Genomic DNA, 19,331 nt, shown 5'->3' with positions numbered 1-19,331 from the left:
ACAGAATCAAAACAATTTCCAAAGTATCATAAACATAGCCATTTACATTTCCATACACATCCTACACACCAGGACAAATTTCTCAGTCTTTTTGAATATCCAAGAATACGATGTGAACGATGCCACATTGAGGATTCTAATGTTTCACAAACTCCATCTGTTAGGCACATCTGAGAGATTGATTCTAAGTTAGAAGAATATCTAATTCATTCTATCAGAATTGCATGAAATGTGCAACATACTAAGTGATTTCAAATTGACTTGCCCCCAAAGTAGATAAGATGTAAGAGGGTTATAAGAAACAAGTAACAAGTGTATACACTCATGGCACATGGAAAAGACCATTTCCTGAACACAAAGAAAAGAAATCCATTGGGAGAGCCAAAATTTACTGACTTATGACGTCTTCTTACAGACTTGAGCGCCACTTGATCTGGTTGTGGCCACATTCCTCTGTATTAGGACCTTTGAAGGCACATTTGTTTCTACCTCTGATTGACTCCTTGCAGAGAGGAATGATTCACCAAGGAGTCTGACCCATTTAATTTTCTACATTGACCTAACTACCTCTTACCATCCCAAACTGCTTTCTATTTTGCCCTCTAAATCCTCACTCTATTGAAAATAAACATTCAGTAGCCCCTGCAAAAATTCCTTCCACATATCCTAACTGAAACCTGACTGTTTGTAATAGAGCTCTTTCACTTGTGGTTACTTCTGGTCCTCCCTCATCTAAAACACTTCAAATTTAGAGATGAGAACAGCATTCTTGTCACTACCACATCCCCCAGAAAAACAGACTCTTGTCTTTGACCTTTTGGGGCTTTGCCTTTTCCCCTACTTTTCCCTATTCCTTTTGTCACTCTCATCTTTATAAACATCACTCTTCTGTGGGAACCTTGTTTTACTGTTTTCTCAGAAATGTCTCCTGGAATTGAATCTTACTCATTCCCTCTTCCTTGCTTGCTCTCCCCTGCCTTTAAGTTAGATGTTCTGGTTGACAGGTCAGCATTGCAAGATGCTGTTCTGCATAATAAACAAATCCCCCTTTTTTCAACGACCTTTCTTTACAACTCTCATGTGATTTCCTGCAGACCTCCAGGAGGTATCTTCCTTAACCCCAGAGTGCTGGTCTCTGTCTTGCTTTACTGATCTTAGTTAAAGATTATACCATAAGTTACCAATAAATATGCGCTCAGCGTTTTCTCAGAGAGTTGCTCTTCCACGAACTCTCCCTGCACCGTCTCTTACAATCCTGTGTGTCTGTGAGAATTATTCAGTGTGACACCGCCACACTCTTCCTTATATATTGAAGATGTAAACACATAAGATTCTACTGTAACCTAAAATACTCCTTGACTTAAATTCAGAGAGGACAATTCAGAGAGAAGCCTGAACTCATCAACTCTGAAGTCTATCAGTTAGGATCCTTCTCAGTCACAAACTCCCAGGGCCACACTTCAGACAGATGTGATGATATTTCTCCAGTTAGATGCCGCTCCACCTCTGAAATCTTTTATCTGTCTAAATCTTGCATCCTCAGATTCTTACACTCATAAACTTCTGCTGCATTCATTCTTTGACTCTTTATGATCATTTAGCCCCCAGATCTCTTTATTGTTATCTTATTTCTCAGAAGTTTCCAATCTTTTATTTCTCTTTCTACAATATCTAAACTTCAGTCCTCCTTCAATCAGTCTTCAGTCACTAACTTCATTGTTTTGAGTTAATTCTATGTCATATCAATGATCTTATTAACTCCTAATCATGGATTAATATCTGCCTTTTTATGTTCCTCATTGGGGTAACGATTCAAAACACTATATTACACACATACCATGGAATACTGTTCGGTCATTATAAAGATCAAATTACAAAAAAAAAAATCTACTTTCTTATATACTTTGATAAAGCAGAGTTCAAGAAAATCACACACATGGGCAGACTGGTGTCATTGAAATTGTTATTACCTCCAACACTAACTAGACCCACAGTGCTTCCAAGAAAGTATTCTTTTTCTCTGTAATCATTTCTCATTGTCAATTCCTACAGTGACTTTTTCAAAACTTCTCACACTCATCACATTTCTTAACCCGGGATCTCTTCTATTAATTATCTTGGAAGGTACTTAATTTCTATCTACAAGAAGTAAAAAAATTCATTAAAATTAATAGATGTGTCAACTTTCTGCCTTCATACCCTGAAATAATACTGAAATCCAAACCAATTCTTTCCTTCTTCATTCCAATAAAATTGGAAATAACCGTTTCTCAGCTCAGCCCCTCCTCCAGCCACAGTCACACCGTGACGCCGTTACCAGGTATTTGCCCTGTTTAGTATTTCTTATCTACACTAGGACAACTTTAACCACAAACACTTTTTGGCCCAACGAATTTGGGATTTGGTCTTTTCCCTTCTGAATATCTCCTATATTTCCTTCTGCACTAGAACCTTTGACTTGTAGCTAGGAGAGTATCTAGATAAGACTACAGATTTAAAGTAAATATTTAAACACAATATGCTGGACACCAAAACAATAAAAAGTGAAAGGATCTAAAAGGAGAGAAAATGACTCCAATAAAGATGTTATCCAGTTTAGTTGGGTGTCTCAAGAATATTCAAATCTGCCTTACCATAATTGCAAATACAAATAACTCACAATTGCAATTACTCACGTTTGCAAATTGCAAAGACTCACATCTCATCCTATGACTGGGGCAAGCAAACAGAAAATATCTGTTCATTGTTCATATATGAATTGATCACTTGAAACAAATTTATCCTCTTTAAGTTCTGGATGCAAGAAGTCTAAAATCAGTTTCACTGGCTACAGTCAAGTTCTTGGCAAGGTTGATTATTTCCCTTCACTGCACATTACCTAGTTTTAATTTATTTATTTTATAAGTGGAAGTTTCTGCCTCTTAATCCCCTTCACCTAGTTCACCCCTACACCCACCCCTTTCCCCTGTAGTAACCAATAGTTTTTTCCCTATATGTCTGAGTCTGTTTCTGTTTTGTTATATTTGTTCATTTGTTTTGCTTTTAGATTTCATATAAAAGTGAAAGCACACAGTATGTCTTTCTCTATCTGACATTTCGCTAAATTCGATATCCTCCAGATCTATCATGCTGTCCCAACTGGCAAAATTTTATTCTTTTTTATAGATAGTAATATTCTGTTGTATACACACACACACACACACTGACACATATATATCTTCTAGATCCATTCATATGAGTGAAAACTGAGGTTGTTTCTATATATCTTCACTATTGGAAATAATGTTGCAGTGAACATTTGGGTGCATACATATTTTTGAATTAGTGTTTTGTTTTCTTCTGATAGATAACCAGGAATGGACTTGCTGAATCATATAATGCATGTGCATGCTAAGTCATTGCAGTCATGTTCGACTCTCTGCAACCTCATGGAAACATAGATTGCCAGGCTCCTCTGTCTCTGGAAATTTTCCCAGCAAGAATACTGGAGTGGGCTGCCATTTCCTACTCCAGGGGATCTTCTTGACCCAGGGATCAAAATTGTGTCTCCTGCACTGAAGGTGGATTCTTTATTGCTGAGCCACCTGGGAAGCCCCACATCATATAGTAGTTAATTTTTTATTGGTTTGGGGAATCTTCATACTGTTTTGAATAGAGGCTACACCAGCTTACTTTCCCAGCGAGAATACACAAGTTTTCCCTTTTATCCACATCCTGGACAACGCTCAATTATTTTTCATTTTTGTCATGATAGTATTCTGGTAGGAGTGATGTGATATCTCATTGTGGTTTTGATTTGCATTTAACTGATGATTAGAGATGTTGAACATCTTTTCATGTGTCTGTTTGCCATCTGTATGTTTCTTTGAAAAAATGTCTATTCATGTCCTCTGCCTGTGGTCTTGATATTGTGTGCAAAAGATTTTTATATATTCTGGACATTAACTCCTTATTGACCAATCACTTCCAAATATCTTCTCCCATTTGATAGGTTGCCTTTTTTGTGTATTAATGGTTTCTTTCACTGTGCAAAATATTTTAATTTAATTAGGTCCTATTTTCTGTGTTGTTTCTTCTTTGTCTTTGCCTGAGGAAATAGAGACAAAAATATGGCAAAGATGAATGTCATAAAGCATATTGTCTATACTTTCTTTAAGAATTTATGAGTTCAGGTCTTATATTTAAGTCTCTAATCCAATTTGAATTTATTTTAGTATATGCTGTGAGAAAATATTCTAATTTCATTCTTTAACATGTAGCTGTCTAGTTGTCTAACACCACTTATAGAACAAGCAGTCTTTCCCCCAATTGCTTATTCTTGCCTCCTTTGTTATAGATTGATTGACCATGTATACAAGGGGTAAAATCTGGACTCCCTATTCTGTTCCATTGACTGAATCTCTGTTTTTTGGCCAGCAATGTGTATTTTAGATTATAACACCTTTGAATCATATTTTGATGTCAGGGACTGTGATACCTTCAACTTTGTTCTTTTTTTTTTCAAAATTGCTTTGACTATTTGTGGTCTTTTGTGGTTCTATACAAATTTTAGGATTATTTGCAGTAGTTGTGTGAAAAATGCCATGATTATTTTGAAAGGGGTTGCATTAAATCTATAGATTGCTCTGGTTCAGAGGACATTTTCACATTGTTTATTCTTAAAACCCATGAACATGAAATATTTTTATATTTACTTGCATCATCTTCAATTATCTTCATCAATATCTTTCAGAGTGACATCAGTACAATTCTAGGGCACATGATCTAATAAGTATAATTCTCCTTGTAGAGGCAACAAGACTGAATATCCTGATCCTCCTCAAAGTTTAATAAATAAGGTTCAATGTCGGATTTCAAAAGAATAATATTTTATTCCTGTTACAGTTTCATAAAAACACATACAAAGGAATAGATTCTGAAAAATTAGAAGAACTGATGTTTCTTCATTTCATGTTAGAGTAATTTTATTTACTAAAAAATCTAAATAGAGCCCTAAAACACAGTTAAGAAAAAAAAAAAAAAGATAGGTTAATTATTTTGGATAAGATAGCTTTTCACCAAGAAAGCTGAAAATCTGTGGGTTTAAAAAAAAAAAAGTCATTGTTTCTGAATGGAGGAAAAGTAAGTATAGGCTAAATGAATGACCAGTAAGTAAGTTACAAAAAGAGTTCATAGCCTATACTAAATTCTGTCTTAAATGAGCTGGTAAAATTATTTTACTGAATAATTATCAATATTTGTCAACTTGTTTAAAATTCAATTCCCCTCATCTCATACCTTTAATACTAATTGTTTTTTTCCATACTCCTTTTCAGAATCTGCCTAACTCAATTACCAGGAAAAGACAAGTAGACAAAATAAAGTTTGTGGTGAGCCAGACTTTTTTCCCATATGTGCACAGACCACGTGGTCTATGAACATGACAAACCCCACTTCCCATTGGGGGGAGTCACACAAGTACCGGGTAGTATGTATATGTGCTGCCAGGCACTCAAAGACACTGAACTCTCACCTTGAGGCAGAACTGAGCACATTTGTGCAGGGAAATCCACACCTCATGCCGTTCTCCAGCCTGCTCTGGGTGTTCCTGGCCTTCACCTTCTCTGGTAGGGATGCTTCCAAACATGGGTGCGAGTGTTCAGGGTGAAAGGACTGCACACAGGCACGCGGTGCTTCACAGGGACTTGGGAGGAAAGGAGGGTTGGAGAAAAGCATACTTATTATGATTTCAATTTGGGTTTTCTTTGGGTCCCAAATCAGTCTAATTCCTACATTATTTTGTGCATTACTTCAGCTCTGTTTCCTGAATTTTTTCCCCACAGGATCTGGTGTGGCGCAGACAGTTATTCAAGACCAGCCAGACACATCCAGTCAACTGGGACAGTCAGTCACCCTGAACTGTCGGTATGCAACAACCGGGAGCTATTACTACAGTTACTATTACTATTGGTACAAGCTGCTTCCCAGTGGAGAGATGATTTACCTTATTGGTCAGGTTTCTTCTGGCCAGAATGCAAGGAATGGCCGCTACTCTGTAAATTTTCAGAAAGCTCGTAAATCCATCAGCCTCACCATTTCAGACTTACAGCTGGAAGATTCTGCCAAGTATTTCTGTGCTCTCTGGGAGCTCACAGTGCTTAAAGTAATGGGAAAAGCTAAACAAAAACCCCAGAGTTTAATACAAGAGAGCTTCCCTGCTGCAGAACTCCAGCTGAAATATGCACCTGCAGAACCCAGACCAGAATGGTAGTTGTGTGGTTGCTTAATCTGTGGCCTGGAAGCTCCTTATAAGTCACTTAGGAACAGATGTCCAGACTAACTTTCTAGTAATATGTTCTCAGTCTTAATTTTTTTAAATTTTATATCAATCATACAGAACATGTGCAAAGTTGTCTAAATTTGAAAACTTGCCCTGTAATAATTTAATGTGGCAACTGCATCTATAAAAATCTCACATCATAAATCTGGGTTTAATTTTCAGAAATTGTTATGAATATAATTTCCTTAATCTTTTCTTATTAGGTTTTGTGTCAGTTAGGGTACAATCAGAAAAGTAGAACCACTGTGATATAGAATAAGAGACTCAAGGAATAGAACTCTCAGGCAATTGCTAGAGTTGGTGGAGGAGTTTACACAAAGCTGTTATCTTTGCATCTTGTGCTGAGCCTGAATTTACTTTAAATCAACTAGAGAGTCGTTTGGAAAGGGAAATTGGATATGAACAAAAGCATGGGAAAACTGACATTTAAGGACATACTAGAACCCATAAGGATGACTGGAACCCACAAAGACACACTAAAAACTTGTCTGTATCTCACCTCCTTCAATCTCACAGTAGTGGGTGACCTTCAGGAGAAGTGGATATTTATCACCATGCTACATGCACATTGGCCCAAGACAGAGGGATGATGAGGAGGAGATCTGGTTGGAGGTTAAGGAGTTGTAAGTCAACAATAAGATGAGCTAGCAGATCAACAGCAACATGTGTGAGTTGCACAGTGACTGGAGCCCTGCACCAACCAGCAGGGCATAAAAAAATGTGGCTACTTTATGACAACTACCTTCTAAACCTTTCACAATCTTTTTTATGGCCAACCCTAGCCCAGAACAATACAGGGAAACAAATTCATAGATTTCCAGCTAGTGGAGACACTACAAAGCTATTCCAGTACCTTCTATTGCAACTGGTCATCCATCTGTACTTCTTTTAACAACACTTTCAAATAAAGAAAATGGCAGAACTATGCTTCTTGTTAATATGATGCAATTATTCCCCATTCTACCATAATCAACATAACCTTCTCCTTAAAAGAGTATACCAGGTTTGTGCATGCATACTAAGTTGCTTCAGCCACATCCGACTCTTCATGACCCTATGTACTGTAGCCCACCAGGCTCCTCTGTCCATGGGATTCTCCAGGCAAGAATACTGGAGTGGGTTGCCACACCCTCTTCAAGGGATATCAAGTTTACTTATCCATTTTTGAGTGTTGTTTTTTCCTTTTATACCTCACCCACATTGTCCCATTGGATCCTGCATCTTAACTACTGAGATACAATCAGATACAAGATTAACTTGTATTTTGCACATCATATGTTTCCATAGGCAGGCAAGTGGGGGAGAGATTTAAAAATGGTTACTCTATGCATAAATATATTCATATCAAACTGAAAAAGAGATTGTTATAAATACTGTCAACTTAAAAAATATTCACAAGCAAAAGTTGAGAGATACGTTTTATCTGGTGGGAATTTTTAGGACTTCAAGCCTGGGAGGTAGCATCTCAAGTAAACCTGAAAGAACTGCTCTAAGGAGGTGAGCAGAAGAGCCAGGTTATATAGAAGTTTTGCAACAAAGTGCAGGTAGTCGGAACATCAAAAGATTATTGTTAATTAAAGAAAAATGGATATCTAAAGTTAAGGATGGACTTCCCTGGTGGCTCAGACAGTCAAGAATCTGCTTGCAATGTGGGAGACCTGGGTTTGATCCCTGGGTTGGGAAGATCCCCTGGAAGAGGGCATGGCAACCCACTCTATTATTCTTGCCTGGAGAATCCCCATGGACAGAGGAGCCTGGCAGTCTACAGTCCATGGGGTTGCAAAGAGTCGGACATGACTGAGCGACTAAGCGCAAGTTAAGGAGTCTAGCACACTTCTATGCATGGGAAGATGCAAGAGTCCAGGCTCACTGAAGTCACTCTTTTACCATTCACCTCAGCTATCTTGGGGCCAGTATCTGTGTTTCTTACATCCTGAGCTCCTTTAGTCTCGTGGTAGGGAGTGACTGCAGTTCTGATGGTTGTTAGATCACAGATATTCTTCTCCTTCCTGAGTGCCCTTAGGCTCAGGAGCTGACATTGGGCTGCAGGTGCTGATGACTGTGACATCCTTGTTTACTGATACGGCAGGAAATACTCCATTTCTCGGAGAAGGCAATGGCATCCCACTCCAGTACTCTTGCCTGGAAAATCCCATGGACGGAAGAGCCTGGTGGGCTGAAGTCCATGGGGTCGCGAAGAGTCGGACATGACTGAGCAACTTCACTTTCACTTTTCACTTTCATGCATTGAAGAAGGAAATGGCAACCCACTCCAGTGTTCTTGCCTGGAGAATCCCAGGGACGGGGAAGCCTCGTGGGCTGCTGTCTCTGGGGTCGCACAGAGTCGGACACGACTGAAGTGACTTAGCAGTAGCAGGAGAGCTTATTTGGAGAAGGAAATGGCAACCTACTCCAGTGTTCTTGCCTAGAGAATTCCAGGGACAGGGAAGCCCGGCAGGCTGCCGTCTATGGGGTCGCACAGTGTTAAAAGGAAGCAAACAAGTAATACTTTCAAACTAGCTTCTTATGAACAAGAAAATGAATCCTTTATCTAAATCTTTCTATTTTTTTCTGCTGAGAATCAGGCTGTAACACACTGCATGAATCAAGAATGAAAGCTAAACTCTGCCAGCTGGTGTCCTGCTCAAATATCTTATGATGCTTACACTGGCCTCTCTGCTCCCCTCCAGTGATCGTGGGTAAAACTGCAAGGAAGCCTGTTGCAGTGAAAAGGAAAAAAGAGAAATGAGGTTTTTTTCTTTCCCTTTCCTGGGACCAAAGAAGATAAAAAGAACAGAGGGCAGGCCTGAACATTCCTGAAGTGAAGTGAAAGTTGCTCAGTCATGTCCAACTCTTTGCAACCCCATGGACTATAGTCCATGGAATTCTCCAGGGCAGAATACTGGAGTGGGTAGCCTATCCTTTCTCCAGCGGATCTTCCCAATCCAGGAGGTGAACTGGGGTCTCCTGCATTGCAGGTGGATTCTTTACCAACTGAGCTACCAGGGAAGCCCTGATAGAGATTCTCTGAAGTCTCAGTAGGGAAAGGTGTGAACATTCCTAGTTGTTTTTGTTTTATTTATTTATTTATTTATTTTTTTGCCTTAACTGCTCCTAATTCTGCATATCTGTAATTTTGTTTTACTGCTCCCTAACTCTGCAGGAGCTGCAATTCACATGGTCTCCTTTGTCTCTATGCTAAATACATCTCCTATCTAGTGTTTTCCCTTACAACACCCTTCCCGTTGTAGTTACATATCAGAAAGAAGGCTGCAGAGCCACCTGACTGCCAGAGTCAATTGCTGGGTTACAGATGCCAGGCTTTGGCTCTTTGAAACAATGCAAGAGGAAGAAATCAAGATCTTGACTCCTGACTGTGAGCCCTTGCCTTGTGGTTCAGATGGTAAAGAATCCACAGGTTTGATCCTTGGGTCAGGAAGATCCCCTGGAGAAGGGAATGGCAACCTACTCCAGTATTCTTAAAGCCACCTTTCTATTTCCTCCAAATTCTGTCTCTGTCCTTTTTATTTGGCTTTGGTGGGCAGAGAAAACCAAAATTTTGGTTAGCAAAAGAGTAATCACAATAGGAGCTCTCACTGCTGAACCATTCGGTAAACTTCCCTATGCAGAAATGGGGAGAAAGAGGATTCAACAAAACTGGCTGTTTTCTTTTTTTCTTCTTCTTTTGCCTGCCAGATATGAAAGTGATTGACTTCAAATGACAAGTACAGCGTATGGCCTGATTATGGCTGGAGAGTAAGAGGATACCTTGAAAAGAAAGCTTGGAATTGTTGCACAAGATGGGAGTTTCTTCTCTGGCAAGTAAAATTGTATGTACTGCTCTGTCTTTTCTTGTAGTATAGAAATATCTAGCGAAGTGAGAACAAGAGTCAATAATGGGAAAAAATTAACAATTGCAGAAAACACTGCTTGGTATACTCATTCCAGTTTATATTATGGCACCCAATCTCTCAAATAACACTCTAATGAATTAATTTCTCATTGATAGTAATAAGAACATGATAGACATGGACACTTATGATAACACATGAAATCTGCCAGGTAAACTACTACATATACGTCAGAAAGGGCTCCCCTGGTGGCTGAGCTGGTAAAGAACCTGCCTGGAAATGCAGGAGCCACAAAAGATGCTGGTTTGATTCTTGCTTATGGAAGATCCCCTGGAGTTCAGTTCAGTACAGTTCAGTCACTCAATCATGTCCGATTCTTTGGGACCCCATGAACTGCAGCACGCCAGGCCTCCCTGTCTATCACCAACTCCCGGACTTCACCCAAACCCACGTCCATTAAGTCGGTGATGCCATCCAACTATCTATCCTCTGTTGGCCCCTTCTCCTCCTACCCTCAATCTTTCCCAGCATCAGGGTCTTTTCAAATGAGTCAGCTCTTCGCAAGAGGTAGCCAAAGTACTGGAGTTTCAGCTTCAACATCAGTCCTTCCAATGAACACCCAGGACTGACCTCCTTTAGGATGGACTGGTTGGATCTCCTTGCAGTCCAAGGGACTCTCAAGAGTCTTCTCCAACACCACAGTTCAAAAGCATCAATTGTTCGGCACTCAGCTTTCTTCATAGTCCAACTCTCATATCCATACATGACTACTGGAAAAACCATAGCCTTGACTAGACGGACCTTTGTTGGCAAAGTAATGTCTCTGCTTTTGAATATGCTATCTAGGTTGGTGATAACTTTCCTTCCAAGGAGTAAGAGTCTTTTAATTTCATGGCTGCAATCACCATCTGCAGTGATTTTGGAGCCCCGAAAAATAAAGTCAACCACTGTTTCCACGGTTTCCCCATCTATTTGCCATGAAGTGAAGAGACTGGATGCCATGATCTTAGTTTTATGAATGTTGAGCTTTAAGCCAACTTTTTCACTATCTTTAGTTCTTCTTCACTTTCTGCCATAAGGGTGGTGTCATCTGCATATCTGAGGTTATTGATATTTCTCCCGGCAGTCTTGATTCCAGCTTGTGCTTCCTCCAGCCCAGCATTTCTCATGATGTACTCTGCATATAAGTTAAATAAGCAGGGTGACAATATGCCCTGGAGTAGGAAATAGCAACCTGCTGCAGTATTCTTGCTGGAAAATCCCATGAACAGAAGAGCCTGGCAGACCATAGTCCATAGGTTGCAAAGTCGGTCATGAATGAGCACACACACACTCATACATATCCCAGAAAAATATTGACCTTTATCTTGTGGATAGATTATTCTGCAATTTCAGATTCTGTCTCCCAACCCCATCCCCAAGATTTTGCACATTGCTGCAGGTGATTGAATATTTAAGTTAGGGAAGGTATTATGTTGGGTGATTTGAATGTTTGTTCCTACTTAATTCTTATTGGAACACTTCAAGGTTGGATCAATTCACCTTTAGGCAGGCAATGTTACAAAGTGCTTGAGACCAAAGACTTGGTTTGTATTTCTAGATCTACCACTCATTAGTTGAGTATCTTGGGAAAATGACTTAATGACTTTTTGCTTTAGTGTTCACGTATCTACAATGTTAGATATTGATAGAATATCAATATTGATAGAATCTACCATGCAGAGTTCTCATGAGAAGTGAATGAGATAATAAGTGCCAGTGCCGAGTCCAGTGCCCAGCAGAAAGATACTGAGTACTTACAGGAAAGGAAATTGAACTTGAAGGGGGTTCAGTATTTTGCCTGGTGTTGCATAGTAAGTATCAGAGTGGAGCCTCCCCTCCACTTAAAGTAGATGCCCTTCATCACCTCAAGAGTAACTCTGTCTCAGTACAGTATTGTATTGTGTTTATAGTACTTATTACTCTTTAAAATTATTTTTTCTAAAAAAAAAAAACATTAATTTAATTTCTCTCTCTTCCTACTGAACTGTAGGCATTTAATATCTCTTTACTAAAGCATCCTCCAGACCTGAACCCTGCTTGGCACACAAGAGGCCACACACACACACACACACAATATGAAATCCAGCAGGATTCTATAGGGTCTTTCTGAAACAGACTCCCAATACCTAAACTCTGTTGCTTCTTGTGCATAGAAAACCATTAGCCTCTTGGGCTTTCCCTGAATTCCAAAGAATAAACTTAATCAGAAAAATTACAGAAGGAGAGGAAAACAGTCAAGCAAGACAAAATAATAATAGTTTCGCCATTAAGCAAAGCTAAGAAGGACTTTTTGTTTCTTTCCATTTGAAAGTTTTAAATTTTTAAATTCAAACTTTATATAAAAAATTTCTAACCAAAGTGCTTTTCCTCCCATGGGTTGCCATCTCAATCTCTCTCAAGTTGAATAGCAGCAGTCCACAACAAGGAAACTGATTTCTGAAAGTTCTCAGAAACTTTCAGTTTCTCTTTGCTGAAAGATGTTCTTCATGTGACTTTACAGGGGATGTCTGATTAAGCTTCTTCTTTGGCTTAAGTTTTTTTCACAGGCAAGGGCAGGCTGAGGACACGGGAGGCAAGGACCATAGAGCCCAGCTCCATTTCAGTATATTTAAATGAATCTTCAACTTTCTGCATCTCATAAAACATTCTGCTTTTACACTTGTAATTCACCTTCCCTCCCATAATAATAAAACAGGTATCTCTTTTACTTTGAAATAGTACCCTTTACCTAAACACTTCACCGACACCATTCTTTCTGGTTTCTATGGCACCATAGGCCACTGATCATCTGAATTCTATGGTCTGATTTTTTAGGACTCATTTAAAATATTCAAGCTTTCTCATCTTAGAAAAAATATTTCTTATTCCTCCAAACCCCATACATGCCTCTCCTGCAACCAATCTATCTTTTACTTCCTGGCTATTGTTTAAAAGCCCTAATCATATAACTGCTTACACGCTGTCACCTCTTTTTCACTCTGTACACTTCTGTTTTTTCTCCCAATATTTTCTAAAATCTGTTTTCTTAAAAATCACCAATGATCTCTTTGTTATTAAATCTAAAAGACGTTTTTAACCTCCTTCATCTAGACAAGTATTTCTCAAATCTTAATGTGCACAGGAATATTATTATTAAAATGCAGATCCTGACTTAGGAATTTGGGGTTGGGCCTGAGATTCTGAAGTCAGAGTAGCTCCCTGGTGACGCGAATGCTACCTACCTACAGACCACATTCGAGCAGCCACTCTCTGCAGTGCTTGCCACTCTTTCTGGGGACCTTTGTGTTCCTGGCACACAGTACCTCAACCTTAAACTTTAACTTCTGGGAGATCCTTTGCAAGATCTCCTATTCTTTACCCATCCCACATGAAGAGCATTCCTACTGCTTAGGCCCTCTTTTCCTCTCAATCTGTATACTATTCTTTGAAAATTTTCATCTGCTCATATTGCTTCAATTATCATGCAAACAGTCTTAGTGGAGTGCACATAAGACTGGTCTCTGGAGTTAGATCTAGATTCTAATCACTACCCTGTCACTTAAAAATACTGCAATCCTGTGTAATTTAAATTCTTTGAAGCTAGGTTTACCATCTGTAAAATGGAGGGTAAAAATGAGTAACCCAAGACATTGTTGTATTAAACGAGATATTTCTTATAAAGCTCAGACAGTAAAGAATCTGCCTACAATGCGGGAGACCTGGGTTCAATCCCTGGTCAGGAACATACCTTGGAGAAGGGAATGGTAACCCACTCCAGTATTCTTGCTTGGAGAATCCCATGGACAGAGAAGCCTGGCAGGCTACAGGTCATGGGGTCACAAAGAGTCAAACACCACTGAGCAACTAACACTTTTAATATTTCATTTTAAAATAAAGCTTAAACTTCAGTGCCCCTTACTTAAACATGTCATTTCCAAGATGCATAGGGCCTTAGCCATATTTTATAAATGTTTCAAAAAATAATATATCTTAACGAGTTAAGATCCTTGCCAGTTAAACCCCAACTTCCACTCTACTATAATTCTAGTCTGTCAGGTGGTGACGGAGTGAGCCACAGGCTTATTTAGCATCTGCAAGAGTGAATTTGAATTAAGAATGCATATAATTTTGACCTAGTGGAATTTATTTATGCAGCTCACAGTCACTTCAGTACATAAGTGCTTGTCATCAAGATCTCACAGGCTAAGCATCAGAGACAGATTTCAAACAAAAATCTGTTTGACGCTAATGCTAATTACCTTACATTACACTGTACTGCTGTTCCTTTGGTAATGATTCATTAACAAGTCTTTGTTTCCAAAAGGCATGAGAGTCCATTGCCAGAACTTTTAGTGTTTTAAGAGCATGTAACACCTCCCTAACTGGTTCCAATATGTTTTTATAGTTTCCTTGCACGCTGTTGCATTCCACTCTGTGGAATATCTGTGCATTCCACCCTATCCATTGGAAGATGAGTTTGCTTATGTTCTTCCTTTGGTATGAAAATGGCCTCGTCTGGTCATATTTATTATTGTTCATATTAACTTCTTACTGACTGGTCACAATGTTTTACATTTATGAGAATAAAGTTAAACTCATAGCATGCCAGTCCAATGAGGGCATTAACAACCATGGTAGGTAGATGATACCAAGGTTCCCCAGGTGGTGCAGTGGTGAAGAATCTGTCTGCTGATGCAAGAGATGTGGGTTTGATCCCAGGATTGGGAAGATCCCTTGGAGGAGGAAATGGCAACCCACTCCAGTATTCTTGCCTGGAAAATTCCATGGACAGAGAAGCCTGGTGGGCTACAGTCCATGGGGTTGCAAAGAGTCTGAGGGACTGAGCACACAACACACACACATAAAAGAAATTTGCAAGTGTAATTAAAGTCTCTAATCAGTATGACCTTGAATGAATCAAAAGGAGACTGTCCTAGGTGGGCCTAATCTAATCAAGTGAGCTCTTTAAAAAAGAGCTTAAACTTTTCCTGCGATCAGAGACATCCTCCTTGTCTTGAGGAAACAAGTTGCCATGAGTGCTACAGCCACAAGGAAATGAATTCTACCAGCAACCACTGAGTCTGGAAGAGGACCCCATGCCCCAGACAGTCTTAGTTGCCTCCTTGACTGCAACCTTGTGAGTTCAGCTTAACTGTGTGCTGATTTCTGACTTACAGAACCTGTGATATAAACAGATGTTGTTCCATCACAAAAGTTCTTGATAATTTGTCACTCATCAATAGGAAACTAACATAGAAAATAAACTTGTTAATTGGTGTGATCAGTTGATAGTATTTAGGATTTGTTATGACATAAGAAAATTTGGAATGTAATGAAATCTTGTAGCACATAGTACTGTGATAGACAGTTTCCAAATTTTGACCATAATCCTATAAATTTTCATCCATTTTCAAAATGCACTTTGAATTTTTTAAGACAGCAAATTTCAATCAATGATTATCTTTCTTTTCTCTGTATTAAAGCTTTTACAAATTTATTGTCATATGAAGAAAAGCGTAAAAAGTATGAAGACAAAAAGCATAGAAACAAAAAGTACTATAGCAGTGTGTCATGGAAATAAGTACTAAAATATGACTCAGTTTTCTAGATTTATGCTGTCTGTGGAATTTGCTTTCTAAAATTTATAATTTGCTATGATTGTATTTCTCATTCTAAACATTATTTTCTATTTAATTTTTATCCATAATTTTGTGATGCTATAGAAAGTGCAATTTTGTAAGTTTCAGAGCCTACAAAACATAAATTCTGCTCTGTACATAATTATAATGCTTTTAAATTCAACCATACAAAGCCAGCAAGGGGGTGAACAAAAATTGTGAATCTCTCTTTATTTCTCTATCTGACCTCTGGAGGGCACTGTTGTGAAAATTGGGAAAGATCAGAATAAGCTCAAAAAAACCTTCCTTCCTTCCAATTTAAAGAGATATCCTGACACCATTTTTTACACAATGACATGTAAAGCATCTCAGACACTAGAGACAGGAAGTTTTAAGACAGCCTCTCTTCCTAGCTCCCTCTACAGTCTCCATCAGAAGAAGAAATCGATATCATCTGTCATTCCTCCTCAACCGCAGAGCAACTTGGATTCAAGTCCCCCAGTCATGAGACTTCTGTCTGTGGGGAATCACCCGGAAAGCAGCTCACTGCCTCTTCACTGCTCCACCATGACCTTGGTGTTCACCTTGATGCTTGAGGCACTCCTGCTGCTGAGTGAGTACTGTTCCATTTTACTCTCTTGTCCACACACGGAACATTGTTCTGGTTTGACTTTGAATAGAGACTTTTGTTTAGCTGAGTTCACTGATTCAGTATTAATGGTTCAGGAGCCCAGTCAGTGACCCAGCCCGATGGCCACATCACTGTCTCTGAAGGAGCCCCTCAGGGGGCTGAGGTGCAACTACTCATTTTCTCTTCAACCTAATCTCTACTGGTATGTGCAGTACCCCAACCAAGGACTCCAGCTTCTCCTGAAGTACATGTCTGGAAACAATCTTGTTTCAGGCATCAAAGGTTTTGCATCTGAATTTAGGAAGAGTGAAACTTCCTTTCACCTGAGGAAAAAGCCCACTGAAGTAATTTGACCAAGTACTTCTATGCTCTGAGTGACATGGTGACTAGGACTGTAGGGGGAGCTATCTGCAAACCCCTGAGATGTGGTAGCTTAAAGGACTTACAGTTTCAGCCTGTGTTATTTTCAGGAAGTTGGCATGTTCTGTGAAGGCAAATAGTACAGAGAATATAGAGTATTGCAAATGTTTCATTCCTATGGGCATCTTAGATTTTTTCTTTTCTTTTTCAATTTGCAAAGAAAGGATTTGTTTTCTCAAGTTCAGTGTTCTCAGTGGAGTTGACTGTTAGGTGGGGCTTCCTGTCACAGAGTGTCACCTGAGCAGGGTTTGTTGGGTGAGCTGATTGGTTGCAGGAGCAGGAACATTTCCAGACAAGAAGTGACACACCACTTATGGGTTTAGCTGTGTATTTTAAGGTGAAAATTTCTCAGCAGCAAGTCAAGGCATCATGAAGAGGCTAGTGGGCACTGTGCTGGGGCTTTTGTTTGCCCAGGTTTGCTGTGAGTTGGGGCTGCCCTGCAGGGGAATCTGAAGAAATGAGCAGCTGCTGTACTGTTGAGGGAGGGAGTAGAAAGAGTTGACAAGTCCTGCACATCTTCCTATCCTTCTCAACATCGATGGGAGCTGGAGGGACACGTTCAGGGTTTTTTCAGAGTTACAGTGAGCCTCACCTGTGACTGTTGTCTCTTTCTCATCAGGTGTGAGAGGGGTGGATGTGGAGCAGAGTCCCCCAGCCCTGACTCCACAGGAGGGAGCCAGCTCTACACTGTGGTGTAATTTCTCCACCTCAGCAGTGTGCGGTGGTATCTTCAGAAGCCCGGGGGCCGCCACCTCATTTACATTCCTTCAGGAACAAGGCAAGGAGGAAGATTAAATGCCACGACAGTCCTTAAAGAACGCCGCAGCTCACTGCACATTTCCTCTTTGCGGACCACAGACTCAGGCACTTACTTCTGTGCTGTGCAGCACTGTGCTCCCCGGGCACCTGCAGTCTGTACTCAAACCCTCCGCGGGGCTCAGCCCCTCCTCCAGCCACAGTCACACCGTGAGGCCACCACAGGGCATTTGCAGTGCTTCTTATTGGCCTTACAGATTTGAGACTTTGGTCTTTATCTTCCTCTCAATCTGTATCTTCTTCTGCGCTAGAGTCTCAAACTTGTAACTAGGACAGGTCTATTAATAGATAAGAAAGTGAAGTGAAAGGCGCTCAGTCGGGTCCGACTCTTTGCGACCCCATGGACTATAGAGCCCATGGAGTTCTCCAGGCCAGACCACTGAAGTGGGTAGCCTTTCCCTTCTCCAGGGGATCTTTTTAACCAGCTGAACCACAAGGGAAGCCCAAGAATACTGGAGTGGGTAGCCTATCCCTTCTCCAGGGGATCTTCCCGACCCACGAATGGAACCGGGGTCTCCTGCATTCCAGGCGGATTCTTTACCAACTGACCTATGAGGGAAGCCCTATCAAAATAAATATTTAGCTACAACATGCTCTACTTCAAAATAAGAAGAAGTTAAAGGAACTAAAAGAAGAGAAAAGTGACTCCAAGAAGATGTTATTCAGCTAAGTTGGCTGTCCCAAGAATGTCCATCCAAACATGCCTCACCATGATGCGTCCCAACAGACAACTGCAGATACATCTCATCCTACTATTGCTGCTGCTAAGTCGCTTCAGTCGTGTCCAACTCTGTGCGACCCCAGAGATGGCAGCCCACCAGGCTCCCTCGTCCCTGGGATTCTCCAGGCAAGAACACTGGAGTGGGTTGCCATTTCCTTCTCCAATGCATTAAAGTGAAAAGTGAAAGTGCAGTCGCTCAGTTGTGTCTGACTCCTGGCGACACAGCAAACAAAAAGTACATATATGCTCAATGGTTAATATGAACTTGGTCGTTTAACTAAAATTTATCCTCTTTCAATTCTGGATGCAAGAAGTCTGAAATCAGTTTCACTGGCTACAGTTAAGGTATTGGCAGGGTTGATTCCTTTCCTAACTGCACATTACATAATTTTATTTATTTTGTAAGTATGGAAAAATACACATAATTTTTGTACCTTTTAATCCGCTTCACCTATTTCACTCCTACACTCACCCCTTTCCCCTCTAGTAACTGGTAGTTTATTCCCTATATCTATGAGTCTGTTTCTGTTCTGTTAGTTTTGCATTTTAGAATCCATATATAAGTGAAAACATACAGTATTTGTCTTTCTCTGTCTGACTGACTTTGCTAAGTATAATACCCTCCAGGTTTTCAGTGTTGTCTCATATGATGAGATTTTATCCTTTTTATGATTAAGTAATATTTCATTGTGTGTGTGTGTGTGTGTATATATATATATATATATATATATATATATTACACATATTCTCTATCTATTCATATGGATGAATACTGATTGCTTCCATATCTTGGTTATTAGAAATAATGCTTTCTGTGAATATTAGGGTGCATATATATTTTCAAATTAGTGTTTTTGTTTTCTTCTGATAGATATCCAGGAATGGAATTGCTGGATGATATAGTATTTATATTTTTAATTTTTGAAGAACCTTT

The 19,331-nt window shown here is 39.7% G+C and overlaps 1 pseudogene and 1 gene segment (V, D, J or C); both read left to right on the top strand.

Moving 5' to 3' along the window:
• Positions 1–5,330: 5,330 nt before the first annotated feature.
• Positions 5,331–6,299, top strand: LOC616138 (T-cell receptor alpha chain V region HPB-MLT-like). The segment is given in 2 exon segments: positions 5,331–5,606; positions 5,823–6,299. Coding segments are annotated over 2 exon segments (621 nt in total).
• A 10,525-nt stretch (positions 6,300–16,824) lies between these two features.
• Positions 16,825–18,163, top strand: LOC132346289 (T cell receptor alpha variable 22-like; annotated as a pseudogene).
• Positions 18,164–19,331: the final 1,168 nt, after the last annotated feature.

Source organism: Bos taurus, chromosome 10, assembly GCF_002263795.3.
Source record: "Bos taurus isolate L1 Dominette 01449 registration number 42190680 breed Hereford chromosome 10, ARS-UCD2.0, whole genome shotgun sequence".
Classification (NCBI taxonomy): domain Eukaryota; kingdom Metazoa; phylum Chordata; class Mammalia; order Artiodactyla; family Bovidae; genus Bos; species Bos taurus.
The sequence above is the reverse complement of the archived record's forward strand: the minus strand, read 5'-3'. Positions and strand labels throughout refer to the sequence as shown.